Source organism: Enhydra lutris, unplaced genomic scaffold (genome assembly GCF_002288905.1).
Source record: "Enhydra lutris kenyoni isolate GAN:26980312 unplaced genomic scaffold, ASM228890v2 scaffoldscaffold1, whole genome shotgun sequence".
NCBI lineage: Eukaryota > Metazoa > Chordata > Mammalia > Carnivora > Mustelidae > Enhydra > Enhydra lutris.
Genome location: NW_019154085.1, coordinates 65,128,993 through 65,152,152, shown reverse-complemented (window position 1 = coordinate 65,152,152; position 23,160 = coordinate 65,128,993). Strand labels below are relative to the sequence as shown.

The 23,160-nt window shown below is 43.5% G+C and overlaps 1 protein-coding gene across 1 annotated transcript in view; it reads left to right on the top strand.

The window, feature by feature from the left end:
* Positions 1–23,160, top strand: part of LOC111145371 (serine/threonine kinase 39) — a 297,684-nt gene that overhangs the window by 70,614 nt on the left and 203,910 nt on the right. The window contains exons 3-5 of the mRNA XM_022500240.1: positions 4,779–4,887; positions 7,993–8,134; positions 9,339–9,394. Of these exons, the coding sequence (XP_022355948.1) occupies positions 4,779–4,887; positions 7,993–8,134; positions 9,339–9,394 (307 nt within the window). The remainder of the gene's footprint in view (positions 1–4,778; positions 4,888–7,992; positions 8,135–9,338; positions 9,395–23,160) is intronic.

Sequence of the window (23,160 nt, the reverse complement as noted above, 5' to 3'; positions counted from 1 at the left end):
TGTGTCTCTGCGCCCCACCCCCAGCCTCCCAAGCCTGGGGTATCCCACACGAGAGGCCTGTGGCATGCCCAGGTCGGGCAAATTTGGTCCGGCTGGCCCAGCAGCGGTGTGTGGGTGCCCCTGGTGGATCTGTCTTCCGCCCACTCGGCTCCCAGTGGAGGGATGCTGCTGTGGCTGCCGCTTGAGTTCTGGCAGATGGGAAGGACTTTTTCTTGCTCTCCCGTTTTAGGCCCGTTTTCCCACTCCTGTGAAATTTCATTTGTGATGTGTTTCAGAAGAAGCTGCCTGAGCAGATCCAGCTTCTCACAGGGGAGATTAAATCCTGAGTCCTAGCTCAGTTGGGCACTTGTGTGTCTGTCTTACTTCACGAGACTTCTGAGGGGGAGTGACTGTGTTCTAGTCCTTGACTGTAGTTTTGGCAAATGTGTTGCCTGGACTGCAGAGTTCTTTTAAGTTCTTCTGACTTTGACCTCACATCTTTCTCTCCCTTTGAATTTTTACCCTTTCCAGTAGTTGTGAAATTCAAACCGCTTTAATAAGAGTCTCTCTTCTTTCTGTCTTTGCTTCCTACCCCATTCTTTGGTCATACACAGCTAGGTGGTGTCTCTGGGCTTAGCTCCCCGACTCTGGCAGCGACCCCATCACCTTCTCAGCCACCAACGGAGATCCTTCCTTTCGTGTGCCCTCCAACAAAGTGGGGAATTTACATTTACAGGAGAAACTTGTTTTTTGGTCAGCGTTCTACAATACTCTGCCACTCAGAGTCTGGTTTTTGGACCTAAAGGGTCAGTATTGTTCGCTGATAGAAATGCAGAATCTCAGGCCCCACCCCACACTGACTGGGTCAGAATCTGCATTTTCACACAGCCCCAGGTGATCAGTGTTCACATTCAAGTTTGAGAAGCATTGCTCCAAATCTGGCATCTGTGGATTATGTCCTAGTTAAAGAAATAGAATAACAGAACCCGTTTGTTCTGTAGAAAGAATTGGATAAATCTTTTTTTTTTTTTAAATCATACCCATTTATTCATCTTTGGGCAATACTTTTGTCGTTTTTAGAGATAGGGAGAAATGAATATGTTTGGAAATAAATGGCTTTGCCTATGTTGTGAGTGAAGGTAAGGCATTGGAAAAAGCTTGGATAATTTCACTGATAAGACTGTTACCAAGGAAGGATTCAAATAGCAGGTATCATTATTATTTTGAAAAGAAATGGAAAATGTAGTTCTGTGGAAAGAACATTTAGTTCAAGAAATATTTCTATTTTCAAAATATAAAATATAAAAAATAATATGCATATGCAGTTAATCAACTCAGGCTGCTATAAGAAAAATTCCGGGGCACCTGGGTGGCTCAGTGGGTTAAAACCTCTGCCTTCGGCTTGGGTCGTGATCTCAGGGTCTTGGGATCAAGCCCCACATCGGGCTCTCTGCTCTGCGGGGAGCCTGCTTCCTCCTCTCTCTTTGCCTGCCTCTCTGCCTACTTGTGATCTCTGTCTGTCAAATAAATAAATAAAATAAAAAAAAAAAAAGAAAAAGAAAAAGAAAAATTCCGTAGATCTGGTGGCTTATAAACAGCAGAAATGTATTTCTCACAGTTCTGGAGGCTGGAAGTCCAAGATCAGGATGCTGGCATGGTCTGGTGGGGGCCTTCTTCCAGCATAGACTTCTCTTTGCTTCTTTGTGTGGCAGAAAGAGCAAGCTCATTCCTTGGGATCTCCTTTATAATGGCACAAATCTCATTCATGAGGGCTCCATCATTAAGACCCAGTCACATACCTCTCAAAGGCTCCATTTCGTCATACCATCAGCTTACAGAATTTGCAGGGGGCATGAACATTCAGACCACAGTGGAGATATAAATATATACAGTAAAAATTTGCATCTCTCTATAAGACTGCTAAACAAAAGGCTTATATATAAACTGAAGTAAAGGTTAGATAGGCAGGTAGAACACCTCGTTCTTTCTTCTTTAAGTGTATTTCTACACTGTTTGTGAAAATGCTATTTATCATGGGGGTTCAGTGATTGCACAGGTCATACGCTGAGGCAGAGTGGCTGGGCTCTCTCCCTAAGGTAGATTCCATCTTGGCTTTAAGCATTAGAGGCTCTACTGCATGGAGAGGCTTGTGCAGGAAATTAGATCGTGTAGAGCTGGGGACATGGACCCCCTGCCCAGGCAGTGAAGAGGGACAGTCAGGGTGCATGGAAGGAGAATGTGGGTTAAGGGTGGTCAGACCTATGCAAGTCTGGCCTGAGGTTTCCCACCTTTTCTTCCATCTGCTCTTATGTTGCTCCTTGGGCTATATTAGAAGGGGCAGTATCTATGTCCCCCACCTCCTTTTTAAAAAAGATTTTATTTATTTATTTGAAAGAGAGAGAGAGAGAGAGCATGCAAGTCTGATCAGGGGGAAGGGCAGAGGGAGAGGCGTACTCCCCACTGAGCAGGGAGCCTGACTTGGAGCTCAGTCCCAGAGTCCTGAGATCATGACCTGAGCTGAAGGCAGACGCTTAACTGACTGAGCCTCCCAGGTGCCCCTGTATCCCTTTCCCCGTTTTTCTTTTAAATCCTCAGGACCTGTAAATGTCCAGCTGGTACCTCTTTGACTCCAAATTTCAAAGTATTAGAATTTGATAAGTTGTATCCACAGGTTACTTAAAGAGTTTCTTCCTAGGTTAATTAAAATAGCTTTTTTTCTCTCTCTCCCTGCCTCTATCCATTCCCCCCCCGTTCTTCCTTTTCCCCTCTCTCCCTCAACCCTGCACACCAGTGCTCCCACACATACACGTGTGTACCCTCTCCCCCACCCCCAATACACACACACACAGTTTGCTCACTGCAATGTTGGAGACCTGATACTCTGGGTAGAAAGTGATATATGGAAAGCCTGTTTTTCCAGACTCTGCCCCAATTTTGCTTCCATGCAGAAGAATTTTCTTTCATATAGGCACTGATTATTCATTGGTTATTTATTGTTCATTTTGATTAATGATTTAACAGTTTGGAGTTAGAAAGCTAGACAAGCATTCATTTGCATTGGATGTAAAATGGCGAGAGGGCAGAGCACCCATACTTTCAGGAAACATTGTCTTTTCTGTGAGCAAGGGGGGCATCTGTGTAGAGAGGCCCCTAACTAATGCTTCAGGCCTCCCAAGTGAACTGTCTGTCCCCACAGTGAGCAGCTGGTAGTGACTTCAGCTAGGACTGGTCTGAGCATTGTTCCATTTCTCCTTCAGAGGCGTCTTGTGGTATCAAAACCTAACACCAGAAACAGATGGAAACTGGCCCTCAGGTTTCAGCTCTTGTTCAAAGGACAGGAGTAGCTGACTTGAAAAGTGTCAGACTGAGAAAGCCTGTAATTAGTTAAATTGGGGAAATGATAAAGGGAAAGTGTTGCTATATAATGAAGATGGAAAACTTAGTGATTCTCTTCTTTATTTGTCCTTGGTAAAAGGCACTGGTAACACATATACAAACCTTAGTATATATGTTTATATACATCATGGTATTTTGGCCAAGTTATCTGACATCTAGGGTCTTGGCTATTTGAGTATCAAGTAGAACTGGATATGCAAAGATCGCAGCTCCAGTTGGAATATTCTGGCCAGGAAATTAGAAGTGAATTCAAAGTTAACTAGATGCTCATTATTGAAAATATCTGTAAGATGCATAAATACTTTTCTTTCATCATAAATACATAATAGCATAAATAAGGTTTCTTTGATGACATGTCATTTTTTGTGGCTTTTGGACAGCACCTTGAAAGCCAGTTATGCTGGTCTGGTGCCTTTGATTGAGGGTTAGCATTTGACTGAAGCTTTATAGGAGAAATCTGGCAATAACTTAAAATGACACATCAAAACCAAGGGGAACTTGAGTATCTTAGGAAAATGTGGTTTATTGAAGTAACCTATTTGTGTGATTTCAGGACTTTCTTGTTTTATGTCTCTGTATGAAAGTTTGTTTCTCTTTAGTAGTAGTGTTTCCTGCACTGTGACACACGAAGCATTATTTAACTGCATTGTTAATATGGATTCAACTATGACAATTTATCTACTACAGGACTTCTCAGAGCCTTTGACAGTACCAATATTCCCTGTGGCTGTTTTAGAGGGGGATGTAGGACTTGACATTTCCCAAGCTTCTCACTTTGCAGGTCTCCCTCCCTTTTTTGTTTTTTTTCTTGATGGACTGTCAACCATGAAATGCACTTTGGAAAATTATGCTCTAGCATTTTCATATGTATTTGCTCATTTGCAACATCACAGCAGTCCTGAGAGATAGAAATAGTTTTGGATGAGGGAGGAGCTAAGGCCCACAGGAGTTGAGGCTGGCCATGGGACCCAGTCCTTAAGGACTCACTGGGTCTTTTCTCTCTCCGTCGAGGCCTTCAGTACAGGTAGGAGGTACTCAGTCCTATGTGGCAGGGCTCTCTGCCACATATTTGGGGGTGATCTGGGTGATAGGCCCAGATCTGAAGTTTCTCTGTCCTGTTCTGCAGGTCCACAGTGGCTCTCTGGTTTCTCGGTCCACAGGGTTCTATGATCTCCTTTGGAGGCCTGTCTCAATTCCAGCACATTGATGATGAGGGTGAATTCGTTAGTTCTCATGTAACTTTGTTGAGCTAAAGGGTTAGGCAGCTCCCCAGGTATGCTTTTAAGTAGGAAAGGTGCCCAGGTACTCAGGTGTGGTTTCCCTTCTCTTTCGTTTGCTGATTTTTACCCCATGGTACTATGTCATGTTTTTTGCTTTTTTGTTTTTTTGTTTTTTTTTTATAGAAAGAAATTCAAGCCATGAGTCAGTGCAGCCATCCCAATGTAGTGACCTATTACACCTCTTTTGTGGTAAAAGATGAACTTTGGCTGGTCATGAAATTACTAAGTGGAGGTAAGTAGGTTTTGTTATTTGCTTGTTCTTGTTCTTTTTTCCCTTTTGTGCGAGCCAGCCTATTGAATAAGACCTTAAATTTGGTCCCCTTCCTTTTGTATTTAAAAAGATTTGCTTGTTTATCATTTACCTAGAGAATAAAGCCCAGATTTCACTGCCTCGACTCTCTGTGCCCTTTTACACCCGGACTTCGTGGTGTGGGGTGGGGGGGCTCCCTAAGTACATTCCGTGGCCGCCGTTTCCCCACCTCAGGGGCAAGTCTCCTCGGACTTAGATGTCTGTCCTTCCTTCTCCAGGGGCTGAAGTCTGAACAGGTCATGTGCTCTCTGCAGCCTCCCCACTCTCTTCAGAAATGTTAACCAGTTCTTCCTCTTTAAATTCTGTTTTTAATATCAGTCAAGTCCTTACCATATCGCAGTGTAATGAATTCTTGTGGTGCTGTTCATTCCGAGCCTGAGATGAGGGAACCGTTCTAGAGCTGGGCTCTCCAGTTTCTACCAGGCACGTGAGGTCCTCGAATCCATGATGCGGTACTGGTATTCCCGAGGCACCGATTTTCTATTCAATTTTAATCGGCTTCCATTTAAATAACTGCAGATGACCCGTGGCTGCGGTGTTGGACGGTGCTGATTTAGATTAGATTGCCGACTGGCGGGGGAGCGCGAGTTCTCCTGTGCTTCTCAGTTCCTGAACCCAGCACCCAGTGGGGGCTCCATAAATATTGCTTCCCTTGAAATGGAGAAGAACTTTCTGCATGCTAACTTACTGACTTGTGGTGTTCTTCCGAAGTGGCACCATTTCCATCCTATATCTGCCTTTGAAAAGGCAGAGGAACTTTCCCTCTGGCCTCAGGTCACCAAAGTTATGAAAGCCACTGACAATTTACCTTACGAGGCACTTCGACATTCCCATATTTTTTCTTTTAATCTTTTAACCTCACTATTTGATAGAGAATGGTAATGAGAACCATCAACTTTATTGAACACTTCCTCTCTGGCTAGATCCCATTCAAGGCAATTTACCTACCTCATTTCATTGAATCTGGACAGCATCTTTGAATGGCAGATGTCACCATCCCAGCCTTTCAGAAAGTTCCCCAAAGCTGAGGAGAGTTAGGCAGCTCGCCCAAGGTCACCTACATAGGAGTTGTTAGCACTGGAAAGAAGTGGTGCTGGGTCCTGTTGACTTAAAAGCTATGTGATGCTGCAAGAATTATCACCTTCATTTTACAGACACGGAAATGGAAGTTTAGAGAGCCCAAGTGGTTTTCTTTGTAACACCCAGCAAACCCCCACCTCTCACTCCTTCTGCATCTTTCCCAGACATGAAGTATGATTTAGGAGCAGAGGAGAACGTTCTGCAGTGCCTGGATGAAGCCCAGACTGGTACTGCAGAATTTATATTGTAGAGCCCATTTTAATCTGCAGACCTAGTTCCAGGGAAGGCTGACTGGGGTGGGGAGGGGGCATCTTAAATTTTTTTTTTTTTTAATTAAAAAAAAAACCTCTTGGATCCAGCAGAGGCCCAGAACCGAGCAGACAAAAATGCTGTAATTGCCTTGGGTCTGCTAGTGCAGGTCTCCACAGGGAGCCTGGGAGAGTGGCTTCCGGGTCTGTTCCCAGTCTTGTCAATCCTATTAGTCATTGTTTCCTTGAGTGCCTACTTTGGTTTTTAATTAAACATGAAAAGAAGGAAATGAGGGGAAAAAAGAAAAAGGCCGCCAGTTAGAGCCAGACCGTGGTGTCTGAGTGTCCGGACTGCCCCTGGGGTCTGTGAGGCCCCTATATTGGTAGGAAGATGACTTTCACTGAGCCTCTTCTTGTGGGGTAACAGCCCCCCACCCCCACTCTGTGGAGACCGAGAAGTTCTGATGACCTGGGACTGTGGGCATCCCCAAGATGAGGATTTTACTTCCTGTCTTTGTTTTGATCCCAATTAACCTTTTATAAGCTTGAAGATATCCCCTAACCCCTTGCCTGAGGACTTGAAAGAAAATGTCATTGTCTTTTTAAAAGAATCCAATTCAGTCAGTCTCCCTGGGCTGTAGGTAAGAAGAACAGGTTTTAAACGGGTTCCCACAGGTCCCAGAGACCTGGGCAAATGTGGACTCTTGCTCATTTTTCTTTCAGCAGGCCAGGAACGTATACACACCTGGTAGGGTATATCCTCACGAGATAAAAATGAAACATTTTTTGGAAGTCTTGTTTTCTAGATTATTAACACATTTTAGGATCAATGAATAAGTAGATGCTTCTCTGAGGGGGAATATGCATTTGTTTTCTTTTACAATAGTTTATCACTTTAAATCTCTTAATGAGGGGCAGGCAGCTAGTCTAGTGTAGTAATACCCGATGGGGAAACTCAATTCTCTCAGTTAATCATAGGGAGCCTGCAGCCAAATTCAGGTCCTGAGGTAAACCATTCGTTAACTCTTCAGAAATGTTGAACCCCCAGGTAATGATGGCTTTTAAAATGACCAGGAGGTTTGGAATATTAATTCATATGTGTTGAAACATGAACTCACAGTGCCAAGGATACTAATTTGTTTATGGTAAGAAAGTACTGTGTATTTATTTCATTAGGAAAGTCAGCCCATTAGCCATCAAGTAAACAAAAATGAAGATCGCCTAGAGTCACGGAAAGGAAACTCCTGGTTATAAGACGGGGTCCAGCGGCAACATAGGTTTTTCCCTTCCCCTCCCACCTGTGTTCTAGATGTCCAGGAAGATCGGAACTTCGCCCTCTTGTTAGTTCATGGCTGTTTGCTCCCTTGGCCTCTTCCTCATTTGTTTTTCACTTCAAATATTTCGAACCCCATTTTGAGCCTGTCACCAGTTGTGTATGTGTAGGAGAAAGGAATTACCCTGAGGTGACCCTGAACAGTCTTGTGGCTCCTAACCCAGAATTCTTCTCACGTCGGAAATGTTCTCGCAGACTTGGATGTAGGGTTTCTGGTCTGGGGCCATGATGAAGCTGTATGCCTTGGGGGGAATTGTGTGAAATTAACAAACATTCTGACACTTCCACTTAATTTTCTGAATAGTGGAGCCCAATTTAGAAAGCTAACGAAGATGCTTACACAAAGTTTTCACTTCTTCTGTCTAGGCTCAATGTTGGATATCATAAAATACATCGTCAACAGAGGGGAACATAAGAATGGAGTTCTGGAAGAGGCAATAATAGCAACAATTCTTAAAGAGGTTTTGGAAGGCTTAGACTATCTACACAGAAATGGTCAGATTCACAGGTAGGATTTCTGCAAAGATATTTAAATTCAGCCATTTGTATCTTTCGCTCTAGCTTGTAAAGGATATTAAGGAAACACGTGTTACAGGTAGGTATCAATATTATTTCCAAGTTATGCCGAATAGATGTGGAAAAAGTACTGAAGAAAGAAGCCGGTGAATACATTTTGATAAAATATATTAGTATCCTCAGGATTGGCTTATCTGCTCTCCCTGAAATAGAAGCAGAACATAAAAAGTACCGAGTGAACTCATTAAAAAAAATCAGTTAACATGCTCTTCTTGAAGTAGGATCAATTGAACAGGATAGCATCTCTGCCTTTCTAATGTAGGCAGAACTGTTCCAGACATTGTAATATGTTCATTACTTTTGGCATGGTGGTGTGAAGAAAGGAGGGGGAACTAATTTCATCTTATTTTGTGCCATGAAATGCTAATTTCTTTCAATAGCCAAACAGCCAAGAATGTGGGTGTTTGATGTTTCAAAAGGGTTCCTGTTACTTGGGCCCTTAAGAATAGCTGCAAGTAAATAACCATTTATTAGTAACACTGACACTGTATTTCTTCTGCCTTGAGCACTATGTGGCTTATATGTTTAAGGATATCCGCCATATGTTTCAGTAGTTAGAAAAAAAAAATCACCTTAGATATCAAACTTGTCAATTGTCATTTTTCTTTTGAAGTGTTAAGACTTTTGTATGGTAAAGAAATATAGAATATTGTAATTAATAATTTATAATGAGTATCTCCCCAAAGGAGAGACTGACCCAATCCATTGCTTAAGAAGCTGGTGGGATTAATTTGGAATTGCACCACAGACATATTTGAGTGGAAGTAGAACAGCTTTACCTAGAATTATCAGCTTTAATTCTCTATAAAATAAAAGCATGGTGAGTTAATGGGCTATCTCTAACTCTGTAACATAAAGAATGTACTCACTAGTGATTTAATTCAATTTGGATAATGATTCCATATAAAATATTTGTTACTAAAATCCTCACCATCTCCCAGGAGCAAACTATAAAATCATGATTTATCCCTGTTACTCCAAAAATCTGATATAATTTTAATATTTATAAAATGTTAATTATGTTAAACAGCTACATTATATGATACATTTTTAACTATCTCTGAATGAATTAATGCAATATAATGTCTGTATTCCATAATTCATTCTCCATTTTTTTTTTTTTTTTCTTCTAACAGGGATTTGAAAGCCGGTAATATTCTTCTGGGTGAGGATGGCTCGGTGCAAATAGCAGGTAAAGCTGATTTAAATAAAAATTCTTCTGACAGAAATATTACAGCTTCAAGGAATATCATTATTATCATTTCAAAGAATATCATTCATTATCATTCCAAATAAATAATGAGTGAATGAATAAATGAACGAATGAATAAATGCCTGTAATCTGTTTTAAGAATGCATCTGGGGGCGCCTGGGTGGCTCAGTGGGTTAAGCCTCTGCCTTCAGCTCAGGTCATGATCTCAGGGTCCTGGGATCGAGCCCCACATTGGGCTCTCTGCTCGGCAGGGAGCCTGCTTCCCCTCTCTCTCTCTGCCTGCCTCTCTGCCTACTTGTGATCTCTGTCTGTCAAATAAATCAATAAAATCTTAAAAAAAAAAAAAAAAAAAAAGAATGTATCTGGGCTGCCCTGTTCAAGAATGTTTGGGTCTGGGGCAGAACATTTTTTCCTATTATTATTATTTTTTAAGAGTTATTGATTTATTTTAGAGAGAGAGCATGGGGGAGGGGCAGAGGGAAAGGAGAGAGAAAGTCAAGCGGACTCCCCACTGAGTGTGGAGCCCACGATGTGGGACTCAATCTCATGACGCGGAGATCATGACTTGAGCTAATACCAAGAGTTGGACATCTTACCAACTGAGCCACCCAGGCACCCCTCCTTTTTCTCCCTATTATTTTGATAAATTTTGGCTAGATCATCTAATAAACAGCTATTTTAGAACATGGCCTTTTGATAAAGACAATTTTACTCTCAGTTGTATTTTTTCTACCTTTCACGTTGAATAAAGGTGATATTTATATGACTGCAAGAAAAGCACTTTTGAGAATTTTTCTGACAAGTTTGAAAGTTAAAACACTGCACCTTCTATTAGTTTAAGCCCTCCGATTTCTGAAGAGGTGGCCGGAAGCATTGTGAGCCCTTAAAGCTTATGGGTTATTCTGGTCCTGCACCTGCACGTGCATGGCTGTCCATGGCAGTTGGTGTGCAGGTGCGGTGTGTGTCTGTAGAGTGAACGCACCAGACAGGTAGCCTCTGTGTGCAGACCTTCTCATTGTGTTGTTGTGCCGAGAGTAACCGCAAAGGCCTGGGATAACCTGTAGCCGTATCTGTATCGACTCTTTTGTTTCCCTCCATGTCCAGGTGGGCTTGCCTCCACCATCCTCTCAGCCATCTCTGCTTTTTGCATTTTCGACGGCACAGTCCTTCCTTGTCCTGCACTGTGTCCATCATTGCAGGGCGTTGAGCCCTCTGGCTTCCAGGCGCTAAATGTTCCTAGCAACACGTCCTAGCAGCGTCCTTGGCATGACTCCCTCACGTGGCCTGTGTTGTTGAAGAGCGCGAAGCTCGCCCCAGGCTTTCATCAGCCCGGTGTGCTGCTCTCTGAGTTGGAGCTAGAAGAGTCTCTCTTCCAGGATTTAGGGTTTAGGGCATTTGCCCATCAAGTTCTTAGAGCAGAGTTGATCACAGTCCTTGGGTCTAGTCTTATTTCTAGACAAATGCAAGGATCTGGGGTATTATTAGAAATGCGAGAGCTCAGCAGAAAACAAACACACCCCTAGCCCAAAGGATAAGCCTTGAGTCATCTCTTTGATTCATTGTTTGTCCCTCTCTAGATGCCAGAGAACCTGTCAGGTGATGCCTGGCCCGTATGACAGGCAGTGTGCTGACCTTGGGCTCTGTATTGAGTTGGGTACATTCAAGGGGACTTTTATTTACTTCCCTTTAAAGGAGAGAAAGATGTTTTAAAGACATAAAAGGAAAATGGGAGGGTTTGTTTCAAATCAAATGTTTCTTCCCTGGAAAACTAATAATGAAAGTGTTATCCTTTATTTTTCCTCTCTTTGAAAAGATACATTGAGACAAATGCAGTCATTGGCTTGAGACCACTGTGGAGACACTATGTATCAGTTAAACACAAAGGCCTTGGAATCAAACAGGCCTGGTTTCAGAACCACTGAGCAGTGTGGGAGGTGGTTATGTCTGTAAGCCTCAGTTTCCCCATCTGTGAGATGGCAACGGTAATGCCTGTCATTCAAGAAGACACACATATCCTTTGCACCTGTTGAAACTTAAGATTCAGGGTCCTGTAAGTGCTGTGTGTTCCGGGGAGTTGCAGAGTGTTCTAGGTGGAGGAGAGGAGCCAACTTGCCATCAGGAGGTATTTCTATGTAGGCATTTTTGTTAAATTATCTAAAGCTCCTTCAGAAGAAAGGAACTTATTGATCTTCAGGACTCTAGAGAATTGGTGTGAATTTTTAATTTTAAAGAAATAGACATATATATATATATATATATACATATATATATATATATACACTTAACTCTGTATTTTAAATTTTGTATTGTCCATTTTATGGAGGGTTTTCCAAATTGTGTAAGCTTCACGTCCTATGAAACTACTGCTGATATGGTTGTTACAATAAGTAAATAAATGTGAGAAATGTTTGGTACATCCAAAAATGTGCAAGAGGCAGAGATACATGTTATAAACTTATTTATGGGAGCACTGTTTTTGAATGCAATAGCTTAGAGACAATGTAGGTCTCCCAGTTAAACATGGTAGATGGCCTCTTTGTGTGATGGGAGAGCCACCTGCTGTAATGGAGAATGAAAAACCCGGTATACACTGAAGTGAAGAAAAAAATGGCCAGGCTACATGTTTAAGTGAATACAACAAGGTGATATAGAATGCATATAGCATGTCACCTCTTGTGAAAGAAATGGGCAGAAATAAGAATATCTCTCTATATTTATACAAAGAAACAATCGAAGGATAACAAGGAGGGGGACTGTGTAGCGTGTGCCCTTTACAGCAGTTTTGAATTTTGAATTGTGTAAAAGTATGACCTGGGGAAAAAAAAATGATGGGAAATGACTAAATAAATTTCATGAACTGCCAATTAGTTGAAGTCATTTTTCAATCTTTTAATGTAAAGTTTTTCACATGTAGCCTAAAGAAGAACAGAGTAGGAAGAACTCATGTACAGTACAGCCATCGCCTGACATCAGTAATAATCACTGATTTGTGTATCTTCCCCCTCTCTACTCTGGTGGCTTTTTTTTTTTTTTTAAGATTTTATTTATTTATTTGACAGAGAGAGATCACAAGTAGGCAGAGAGGCAGGCAGAGAGAGAGGGGGAAGCAGACTCCCTGCTGAGCAGAGAGCCTGATTCGGGGCTGGATCCCAGGACCCTGAGATCATGACCTGAGCCGAAGGCAGCAGCTTAACCCACTGAGCCACCCAGGTGCCCTACTCTGGTGGCTTTTATTACTAACACTAAATTGTGTTCTTCAGTCATTTAAGTTAGTGACTTATATATACATACATCTTTTCTTTCTTTCTTTTTTTTTTTTTTTTAAAGATTTCATTTGTTTGACAGAGAGAGAGAGAGCGAGAGCATGAGGGGTGTGGGGAACAGCAGGCAGAGGGAGAAGCAGACTCCCTGCCAAGCAGGGAGCCTGATGCAGGACTTGATCCCAGGACCATGACCTGAGCCAAAGGCAGATGCTTAACCGACTGAGCCACCCAGGCGCCCCAACATATCTTGTTCTTACTCTGACTCCTTAGAGTCGCCCTTACCCCACAGGCTAGGAGCATTTAGAAGAAAAAAAAAATACTTCAACTAAACAAGTGACAACTGAAACATTTGCAGACAGAAGCTTTAAGCTCTCCCACCTCCGAGTACTCAAGTTCAGGGTGCGAGGTCTCGGATGAACTGGCATGGTGGAAATTCCCAGGGCGTCACTCAAGTTCTGTGACCTCGGTCAGGCTGCTCAGCTTCTTCTTATTTTTTTTTTTTTAATTTTTATTTTTTAAAAGATTTTTATTTATTATTTGACAGAGATCACAAGTAGGCAGAGAGGCAGGCAGAGAGAGAGGAGGAAGCAGGCTCTCTGCTGAGCAGAGAGCCCGATATGGGGCTTGATCCCAGGACCCTGGGACCATGACCCGAGGCAAAGGCAGAGGCTTTAACCCACTGAGCCACCCAGGTGCCCCAGGCTACTCAGCTTCTTTAAGACTCCGTTTCCTTAAAGAGGGATACAGATATCATCCCCCTCATCTCTTTTTGTGAAATTGAACGTGGCTCTTCCCATCCAAAGCGGTAACAGTTGGCGGGGTGGGGTGGCGGGGGGGAGGCGGCGCACGGTAGGCCCACAACAGCTGCTGTGGTACTTGTGTTACTCTCCTTACTATCCCTGCCGTGACTGCTCTCTCTGAGACCGACCCTACCCTGCACTGCCAGCAGATCATAAGTACCTCAATTTAGTTTTGCAAAGGGTTCAGCTCTGAGGGGCTTTTATGAGTTATAAAAAGCTAATGCTTATTAATTATGGAACTTGGAAGTTAACTTGTCATTAATCTTGCTCTCAGCTGATAAGGAAGTACGAGTAATTTTCTCTGTCTGGTGATGAAATGATCATTGCTCACCAAGAGGGTCAGAATAGCAGTGAACTGCCTTTGAAATGGGAAGGCAGGTCAACCCTTGCCTTATTCTGCCACTTGGGGCTTTGCCAGTGACTTCATCTATTACTCATGTCAGATTAAGGACCTGAGCTCTTTCTCTGGGCCTTCTGTAGCACACTGGCCTTTTCTTTTTCTCTGCTGGCATCCCCTGAAATAGGATTTCCTGACTTTTTCTCCCTGTCGTGGGCCTTGGGTTCCTTCTCCTCACCGAGGGTGGTGGTGCTGAGTGGCAGCTGTAGGCGCTTGCACCGAGGGGGCTGCTGGGTTCAGAAGGGCAAGTGTGGGAAATCCAGCACCTGGGCTGTGGTGAGGATTAGACGAGTCTGTGTGTGAAGTGCTGGTGCGTGGTGCCTAGTGGAGACCTTGTGTGCTGCCATTCTGGGCTCTCCCTGGCACCCCTTCTGTGTGTGTGACTTCCTGTGTGGGCCATGCCATGTACTGAAATGACTGCTTCCCGGATATATAATGATGGGCTAACAGGCAGTCAGTTAGTTAGTTAGTTATTTATTTATTTATTTATTTATTTATTTATTTATTTATTTATTTATTTATTTTTGAGACACAGAGAGAGAGAGTGAGCAATTGCAAATGGTGGGGGAGGGACCGAGAGAGAGAGAGAGAGAGAGAGAATCTCAAGCAGGCTCTGCATCCAGCACCGAGCCTGACATGGGGCTGAATTTCATGACCCTGAGATCATGAACTGAGCTGAAATCAAAGGTTGGTCACTGAACAGACTGAGAAACCCAGGCCCCCCTAAGTTAACAAATATTTAAATTGTATAGTTTGTACATCTCTGGGGCTCTGGCTTTCTAGAATTCATATTTAATTTTTCCATATTCTCTGACCTGAGCACAACATTGAATTCCTACGTTACTTAAAATTCTTCTTCTTCTTCTTCTTCTTCTTCTTATTGGTTTTAACTATAAAATAAGGTTATTGCTTTAAGAAAACATATGTAATGCTTCCTTTGAACAGACAGATGATGCTGCTGTCCCTGTTTCCTAGGAGTTTGACTCTCTTGGCCAGACAGTTGGTTACTGCCTGAACAAAAATGGGGACCACGAGTCTTTGGGTCTTTTGCTGCCGTCTTAGTCTGCTGGGTGAAGTAGGGGAGGTGGGTGGGAGAGCTGAAAGCTACGTATTAAATTTGGATAGATAATACATTGCTTTTGTTCAGGCTATTTGTGCCCTTTCTCTTTATATCTTCTTGTACTTTAAGCCCTATTTTTTGAAAAAATTTAAGCAGGGGATAAGTTTGCATTTATTTCTTTGTAATATTTGTTTATCTTGGGAATATTATTATGAGCATTGTTTTTCAAAAGAGTATTTGTGCTGCTCTAATAGAAAACACAATAATTTTTATTTAAATCACTCAACCATTTATATACTTCCTTTCTCAGAACTTTTTGTTAGAAAAGGGCAAAATTAAAGGGGTGTCTGGGTGGCTCAGTCAGTTAAGCATCTGCTTTCAGCTCAGGGGCCTGGGATCGAGCCCTTTGTCAGGTTCTCTGCTCAGTGGGGATCCTGTTTCTTCCTCTCCCTCTGCCTGTGGCTCTTCCTGTTTGTGTGCGTGCGTGCACACGCTCTCTCTCTGTCAAATAAATAAAATCTTAAAAAAAGAAAAGAGGAAATTAAGATTCCTGGTTCAGACCATGAGAAACTCTCATCTTATAGAGCTGACCAGTGTGGTAAGTAAGGCAAATATGCTTGGTTCTGTTTCTAAAAGTACAGATTCCGTGGGAATTATATACATTTCCATTGGCTGGGGCTATAAAATCAGTGACTGTTTGTATTGAGTGCTTCCTGTGTTTCAGGCCCTGTTCTGTATGCTGAGCATATTGTGATTCGTTCACCGCAGCCCTGTAATTGTGCCCATTTTGCAGAGAAGAAACTAAAGTATGGAGAGGGGAAGTAAGCTGCCCAGGCCACAAGTAGGCTTCAGATTCCGGGACCTGGCTGCAGAGCCTGTGACCCCATGTCTGGAATTTCTAGGAAGACAGCCCTATATCTGTGTATAAGTGATCCCAGTTTTGGATGGAAGATGAGTAGCAATCACTAGCTCTTCCACACCTCTGCATAGCGATTCCATTTGGAAGCCAGGGAACATATTCTGCACCTTTTCTCTCTCTGCTCCTTCAATTTGGGACATAAGACTCTGGTAAGGTTCTAGGGCATTGAAGAAGCTATCATCTTGGGTGTCATTTGGTGTCAAATTAAGCAGAGTAGTGACAACCACACTGGAGAAATCCAGGTTTCATGTAATCAATTAAAACTTGAGGACTGCCTACTCAGAGTTTAAAAGAAAATGCTTTACTACTTCTTATGTCTTCCGTGCTCAGAGAACCTGAATGTGTGACTTCCTGGTAATGAACTTGGACAGGATGCCTTGGTTAATGTAAAGGTGTTTGCTACAGGACGTGATAGAAGGAGTGGTTATTTAAAAGTCATGCTCTTCCCACGGCCTAGCGTTTTATTTTCCAATCTGATATTCTGTCATATTGTCAGGAAGAGCTTAGATCTTTGTCTGGCAAGTGACTAAGCCTGTTTGTCTGGAATTCATGAGAGGCACTATTCTAAGCAGAAATTCATATAAAACAGGTCACTTTGGGGTGGTCACTGCAAATATGTTTATCCTAGGGTTCTTTTAAATATTGACTGCCTTTAATATACTACTAAAATGTTGATTTCAGAACATTTGCTTTCTGAAGAACTTTCTAGAAGCATACCACTGCATTATGTCAGGTAGATCTTATGGTCATTTTCTTACTTTTGGCTTTTAACTGTGAGCGTGTGTGTGTGTGTGTGTGTGTGAATTCCCATTCCTAGTTTTTCATAAAAAATTTGGTACTGAGCTAAGTCAGCTTAATACTTTAGAAGTCTAGAAAGTTATCATTACATCTATCTCAATGTATCTGAGACCATCCAAATCAAGCTTATGTGTATGCCTTAGGTTTTTTAGTGTCTAAGGCACATTGGTATAACTTTGGGTAGTGTCTCTGTTTTTTGGGAGGGAGATTATATCCTTAGTCAGCCTTTGAGTACATCTTGAACTTCAGTCTGCCTCCTGGACAATTATGACTAAAACTTCTGCCAGGAACACATGTAACTAGATTTAACTTGCTTCCAGTACTCTGGTGTTATTCTCAAGGAGCCAGAGGAAGGTGCATGTGGTGGAGCTGTGCCTTTTTTTTTTTTTTTTTTTTTAAAGATTGTATTTATTTATTTGACAGAGAGAGAGCGATCACAAGTAGGCAGAGAGGCAGGCAGAGAGAGAGGGAGAAGCAGGCTCCCCGCTGAGCAGAGAGCCCGATGTGGGGCTCAGTCCCAGGACCTTGGGATCATGACCTGAGCCAAAGGCAGAGGCTTTAACCCACTGAGCCACCCAGGTGCCCCTTGGGTAGAGTTTTTACTCCCATAGCTGCTAGGTTCTTTTGTTTTCCTTCTGTGCTCTGTCTCCGGTGAAATGCATTTCAGTGGGGGTTGGGGGAATGGGGTGGAAGGAGTATTTTGCTAGGAGAGGCTGCTGCTTCAGGCAAGGTAAGATGGGCTCCCTGTGTACAAGGGAGGCAGCAGCCTCTGATCTGTATCAGAAAGGTCTGAAGGCCCCTGGGGCATCTGAATCAGGAAATGACGATGTCATTGTATTTGTGGGTGCCTTGGCCTAGAGCAGGCCTCTGACATCAGACTGCTGTGGTTTCACTCCTTCTAGCCCTGTGACCAAGTTATTTTAGCACTCTGTGCCTCAGTTTCCATATCCAAACTGTGGAAAAACACTAGAGGGTTAAAGGAATTAACACATATTCCATTTTAGAATTAGGTAGCTCACATTGCTTTTGTATTGAAATGGATGTGAGGCCCTTTAATTATTTAGGAAGTTGAAGATCATAAGGAAGAACCTAGGGAGGTGAGGGTGTAAGCCCCCTCTCTGACCCTGCCATATCATTTTGCTCTCCCTTTTTCTTTACCCCATCGATTACCCCCATATCCCCGGGGTGAAAAACGTGCAATGCAGATCTGGCCATATAATTCCCTTGCATAAACTTTACAACTGTTGCTGGTGGAATAAGGCCCTTCATATGGCATATGAAGGCCCAGCCTATTTTTCCAGTCTTGTCTACCCGTGCTTTTCGGCTTCCTGCTCTAAGACAAACTCTGTGTTAGGCAGCTACACATGAAATGATGAACACAGTCAAGGAAGAGCAAAGCAGTGCACACGAGTTAAGAACAGTGGCGTACTCTGAACATTGAGTACAAGTACAAATGAAGATCTTGGGAGGGCATAAAGTGCTTTATAGTGAACCAAAGCGTATGTTTTGACTTTCAGGAAGTTTATAATTATGTGAATTGTGGCTTAATGAATTATGCCAGAATTTTGATATATACTTTTTGTTTGATATATACTTGTTTAAGTAAATAGGGACAGCAGATTAATGGAGCTCCTGGAATTTTGGGATCTTGACAGATCACATGGTAACCTTTGGTGCCACCCCTTGCACGAAGCAAGAATGCATTCAACTCTGGAAACCCAGTTTTCCACTCCATGTGTATATCATCACCTTCCCATCCTTTAACAGCTGCTAGCGTTGTTTAAGCAACAACTTAAGGAAGTCTTACTGGGTGGACACGATGGGGGGATCCCTTTGCTCTGCTCGTCCACTGGAATATTTCCCCAGCTGCGCACATTTAACTGCGTGGGGCACATGGTTGAGCTTTAAGGAGGAGGGTCTAGGGGGACATGGGACAGATGGGACTTGGTCTTCCTTCTTCCTTCCCTCCCTCCCTTCCCTTCTTTCCTTCCTCCTTCTCTTCCTTTCTTCCTTCCTGCCTTTAAGGGCCTGCAGTGTCATAATTAAATTTCATTTTGTGTGTTCCCACAAGCTGCTGGGGTCTGGGAAAAACAGGAGTTGTTAGACTAAGAGCAGAGCAGTCCAACTCGGTTCTTTGCATGATCATTTCTTCATTTATTTGGCTGCTTCCCAGAATCTGCATTTGTTATAACAAAAAACGGCCCTTCCCTGGTGAAAAGGTGAACATCAGTTGTTTGGGTTTAATGCGCCTGAAGTGGTTGATTGGCAGATCTTTTTTTTTTTTTTTTATGGTTTTGTTCATTTATTTGAGAGAGAGAGGGAGAGAGAGCACACAAGCAGGAGGAGGGGCAGAGGGAGGAACAAGCAGACTCCCCACTGAGCAGGGAGCCCCAATGCTAGACTGGATCCCAGGACCCTGAGATCATGACCTGAGCTGAAGGCAGACACTTACCTGACTGAACCACCCAGGTGCCCTGGTGAAGGCAGATCTTTACCGAGCTTCTGCTCAGTAAACAGGCCTAACCCCCTGGGCGGATACCGTGGTCAGCAACAGGGACACTGTATCTAGTGGCCTAAGTTTACAGTTCAGGTAAAACCTATTAAACAGCTAACTATGGAATTTAATTTAAAAAATTTGTCAGTGGAGAGAAATGCATATGCCTGGGGAACCTAGGTTATAACAAATGCATATAGTCTAGTATAATAGATTGTCAGGGGAATAAATCTTAAATGTGCATGGTAAATAGGACTGATTTGGGGAAAGGTGTTCTTGATCGGTAACATATTAGAAGTCACTACATATATCATACCATAGGTTAGAGATTGGTAGGAAATCTGAAGAGAGGTAACATGTACTTATACTCTCTGGAATGTAAATTTAACACCTGAGTACACGGGATGCACTTGAAGGCACAGTAGACAAGGACCTCTAGCTTTCTGAGTCACTAACTTAGCCTAACTTAATCCTCAGCCAAGTCCTTTGCTGGCCGTGGTTTGTATCACCTATAAAATGAGGTTCTTGGCCTCTCGAATTACCTTTTAACTCTAAAGCTTGTATAATTTCAATACTGGAACTCTCTATTACCCCCATGCTCCCTAACAGAATGCCCTTCACACAGTGTTCCAGCTTCTTTTTTTTTTTTTTTTTTTAAGATTTTATTATTTATTTGACAAAGAGAGAGAGAGAGCGCGCGCACAAGTAGGCAGAGGGACAGGCAGAGAGAGGGGGAAGCAGGCTCCCAGCTGAGCAGAGAGCCCAAAGCGGGGCTCGATCCCAGGACCCTGAGATCATGACCTGAGCCGAAGGCAGAGGCTTCTGAGGCCCACTGAGCCACCCAGGCGCCCCTTCCCGCTACTTTTAATGGCCACTCTGTCCTTCTATGGCGTAGGCCAGGGATTGGTGTTCCCTGATCCTTCTTTTCCCCTCATACCTGTCCTGTCCAGTTTGTCAGCAGATCCTCTTGCTGACCATGTCTCATCACCTCCCCTGTCATCCTGGTCTTGGTCACCATCAGCTCCTGCCTGGGTTATTGAGGTGGTCTCCTAAGAGGTCCCCTTCTGTCGTTGCCCCTTTCTTCTCTACATGGCAGCCAGACTGATGCCATTAAACGAAGTTGGCTTGTGTCACGCCCTTACACAAAGCCCTCCACTGCCTCCCCATCTCAGATTGAAGTCACAACTCTTGTGGCCCACCTGGCCTTGCAAGATCTGGCCCCTAACATGATCTCGTTGACCTCATCTCTTCCTTCATCTTCTCCCTCACTCCATTCCAATCAAACTGGCCTCCTTGCCATGCGTGCCCCTGCCGCAGGGCCTTTGCACCGGCTGCCCCATCCAAATAGTCTTTCTGATACCTCCTTCAGATCTTAGCTTACATGCCACATCAGTGAGGCTTCCATGGCCATTCTGTGGTAAATTGCAGACTCTTCTACCCTGGACTCCCTCTCTCCTGATCTCTCTTACTGCATACATCAGTGTACACTGTGTTCATGTTGTCGAGGTGGGGTCCTAGGCTAGCAGTATCACCATCACCTTAGGAACCTGATAAATACACACCTTCTGTGCTTTTCCACCCCTGGAGCTGCTGAATCTGAAACGTGGGGAGGAGTGGAGCCCAGCAGGGCGTATGTAAAGAAGCCCTCAGGTGATTGCGATGCTCGCTGAAGTCTGGGCAGCACTGCTGTGTGTTGCACGTAGGAATTTTGCTTCCTGACCATATTTACCTCTCCTTCCCGCTGCTGCCCCAGCTTAAAGGTCAGCTTCATGAAGGACGGGTTTTCTACAGTCCCAGTGTTTCAAACTGGAAATGTCACTTGGTAAGAGCTCAGTAAGTAGTTGTCGAATGAATTAATGAAAATATGACTGTTTAGTACATGTAGACTAAAAGAACACTGAGCCACAGAGTTCAACAAGGTGATCCTCGTACTTCAATGACTCGTCAGCATCAAGAGTCTTAAATGTGAGGTTTTCTTTATCGTGGATTTAAAAACCTGCAGATTCTTTGAAGATTGTGTTAGCACCAACTAATCCTTCTCCATACTTTGTGGAAATGATGTAAATTGTTGCTTTAAATACTTGTGGCTACTGGAGTTGTGCTATTTTAATTACCTCCCATAGGGACCATCGCTTGTAGAGAGTACAGATGGGTCATCCTGGTTTATTGAAAGCTTCTGATATTAGAGCTAGCTAAGTGGAGATTTGTATGAAAAAGACCACCTGCGGGTGTATGAATATTGCATTGGAAATTTAGACTTATTAATATTTGATCCAAGTTGCTTGTGCCTGTCTTTGCAAATATGGCCAGCCTGGAGCCCTCCTTTGACTTCAGAGCGTGTGCTGGGCTTGGGAAAAGATACCTGTCAAATACACTTACCTAGTGATCTCCTACAGCAGCTCTCCTTGTTCAGCAGAGTAGGTCTTAGAGATGGGGGGCACTGAGGACTGCTGAGCAATTGTGGATAGCTTTATGGTCATTTTGAAGGTCGTAAAAGCCAATTATTCTCAGATCTCCTGGCTTCTCTCTCAGCCCTGGGCTCACTTCCTTACTACTGGGCTCCCCTCACCCACCGCTACCCCTGCTTTTCACAAGGTGCCTTCAGACAGTTCAACCCCCCTAGGGCTCAGTTTTTTTCAGCTGCAGAATAAGGAAGGTTGACAAGACTTTCTCTAGGACCTGTCTTACAACAAAGTGTTCGTGTGGCCCTTCATGAGCCTCAGTCACTAAAGAAATTCTCTGTCCGGTTTGAAAGCATTCAAATCAGGATGGTCTTGGACATGGAGGGGAGAGTAAGGCGACTATCTATCCTGTGACTACCTTTACCAGAGCATCTTTAAAGATATCCTGCCCTCACTGGGGAGCTAGGGAAGAATGGATTTGCGATTTGGGGATCTTCTGTGGTTTTCCTTTGTTCACCGTAATTACCACATTTGATAGAAAGCTGACTGCTAGCGAGTGAGTCTGCTAGTGAGTTCATGGTCATGCCTGTCATTGGACGTGAGAAAGCAGGCTCTTGCCTGGCACCTTCAGCACAGTTGGCCTGGGATTACCACTCCAGCCTTCCTGGATCCCTGCCTCTGCTGGTGCCCCACCAGGTATGGCCTCTGGCTCCACCTGTCACTGGAAATTCACCTGCTTTGGTGAAGGGCTGTGTGGCTCTCACATAGATGGGCAGATTATCTGTGGTTTGCTGTCATCTTAAGCGACTGTTCTCCTTCACGCTTTGGCTAATAGATTGCTTAGTCAGCTGAGCTGTGAACCAGATGTGAATTGACATCAGCCAACACTTACCCTTCTACCTTTTGGCCCTTTTAATCCTGTGTTGTCCTGAGTGTGAGAAGGGGGAGAATGAGGAATTAGGGAGTGAGTGGAAGCTTGTGTAGCCTCGGGTCTTTAACCAATAATTCCCCCAATGTTGAAATTTTCTTGTTATTTGTTTATGGGGTCATGAATGAGATGTTGATTCCGTGTACAAAGTATAAACAAATGGCTAAGAACCTCTCCTATATGGGTTAAAACATAGCACCCTCAAAGGAAACCTGTTGATGGCAGTTTTGAGAGTCTACCCACGGGAGAGGCCAGTCGTGGGAAGGTTTGCTTCTTTGTGTTTCTTTTATTTTGAAAGGTGAGAGTCTTAAGGGAATACAGATATGATGTCTTCCGATTTTTTCTTTTGTTATCAGAAAAGGCTGTGGAATTGTCATTTTCTGATGTTTCAAAGAAGGTCAGGACTGCCACTCCCTCCCTCATTCATAGTTGGGAACCGTCGGTTTTTCAGAGCAGCCAAGAAGTGACTCTGGGGTGCAGCCACAGGAAATACGGTAGACTGGGTTTTCCTAGTGGAGGCCTGGGACACCCTGTTGGGTCTGGGAGCTGCAGCCTAGAGAGCCAGAGAAGACCGCTGAACACCATTTGCGTGCAAGAAGGAATAAATAGAGTTGAAAACCAGGAGTCTGTTTAGAGGAAAGGAAATTGGGTGGAGAGTGAAGGTTTCAGAGAATTCTTTTTGGT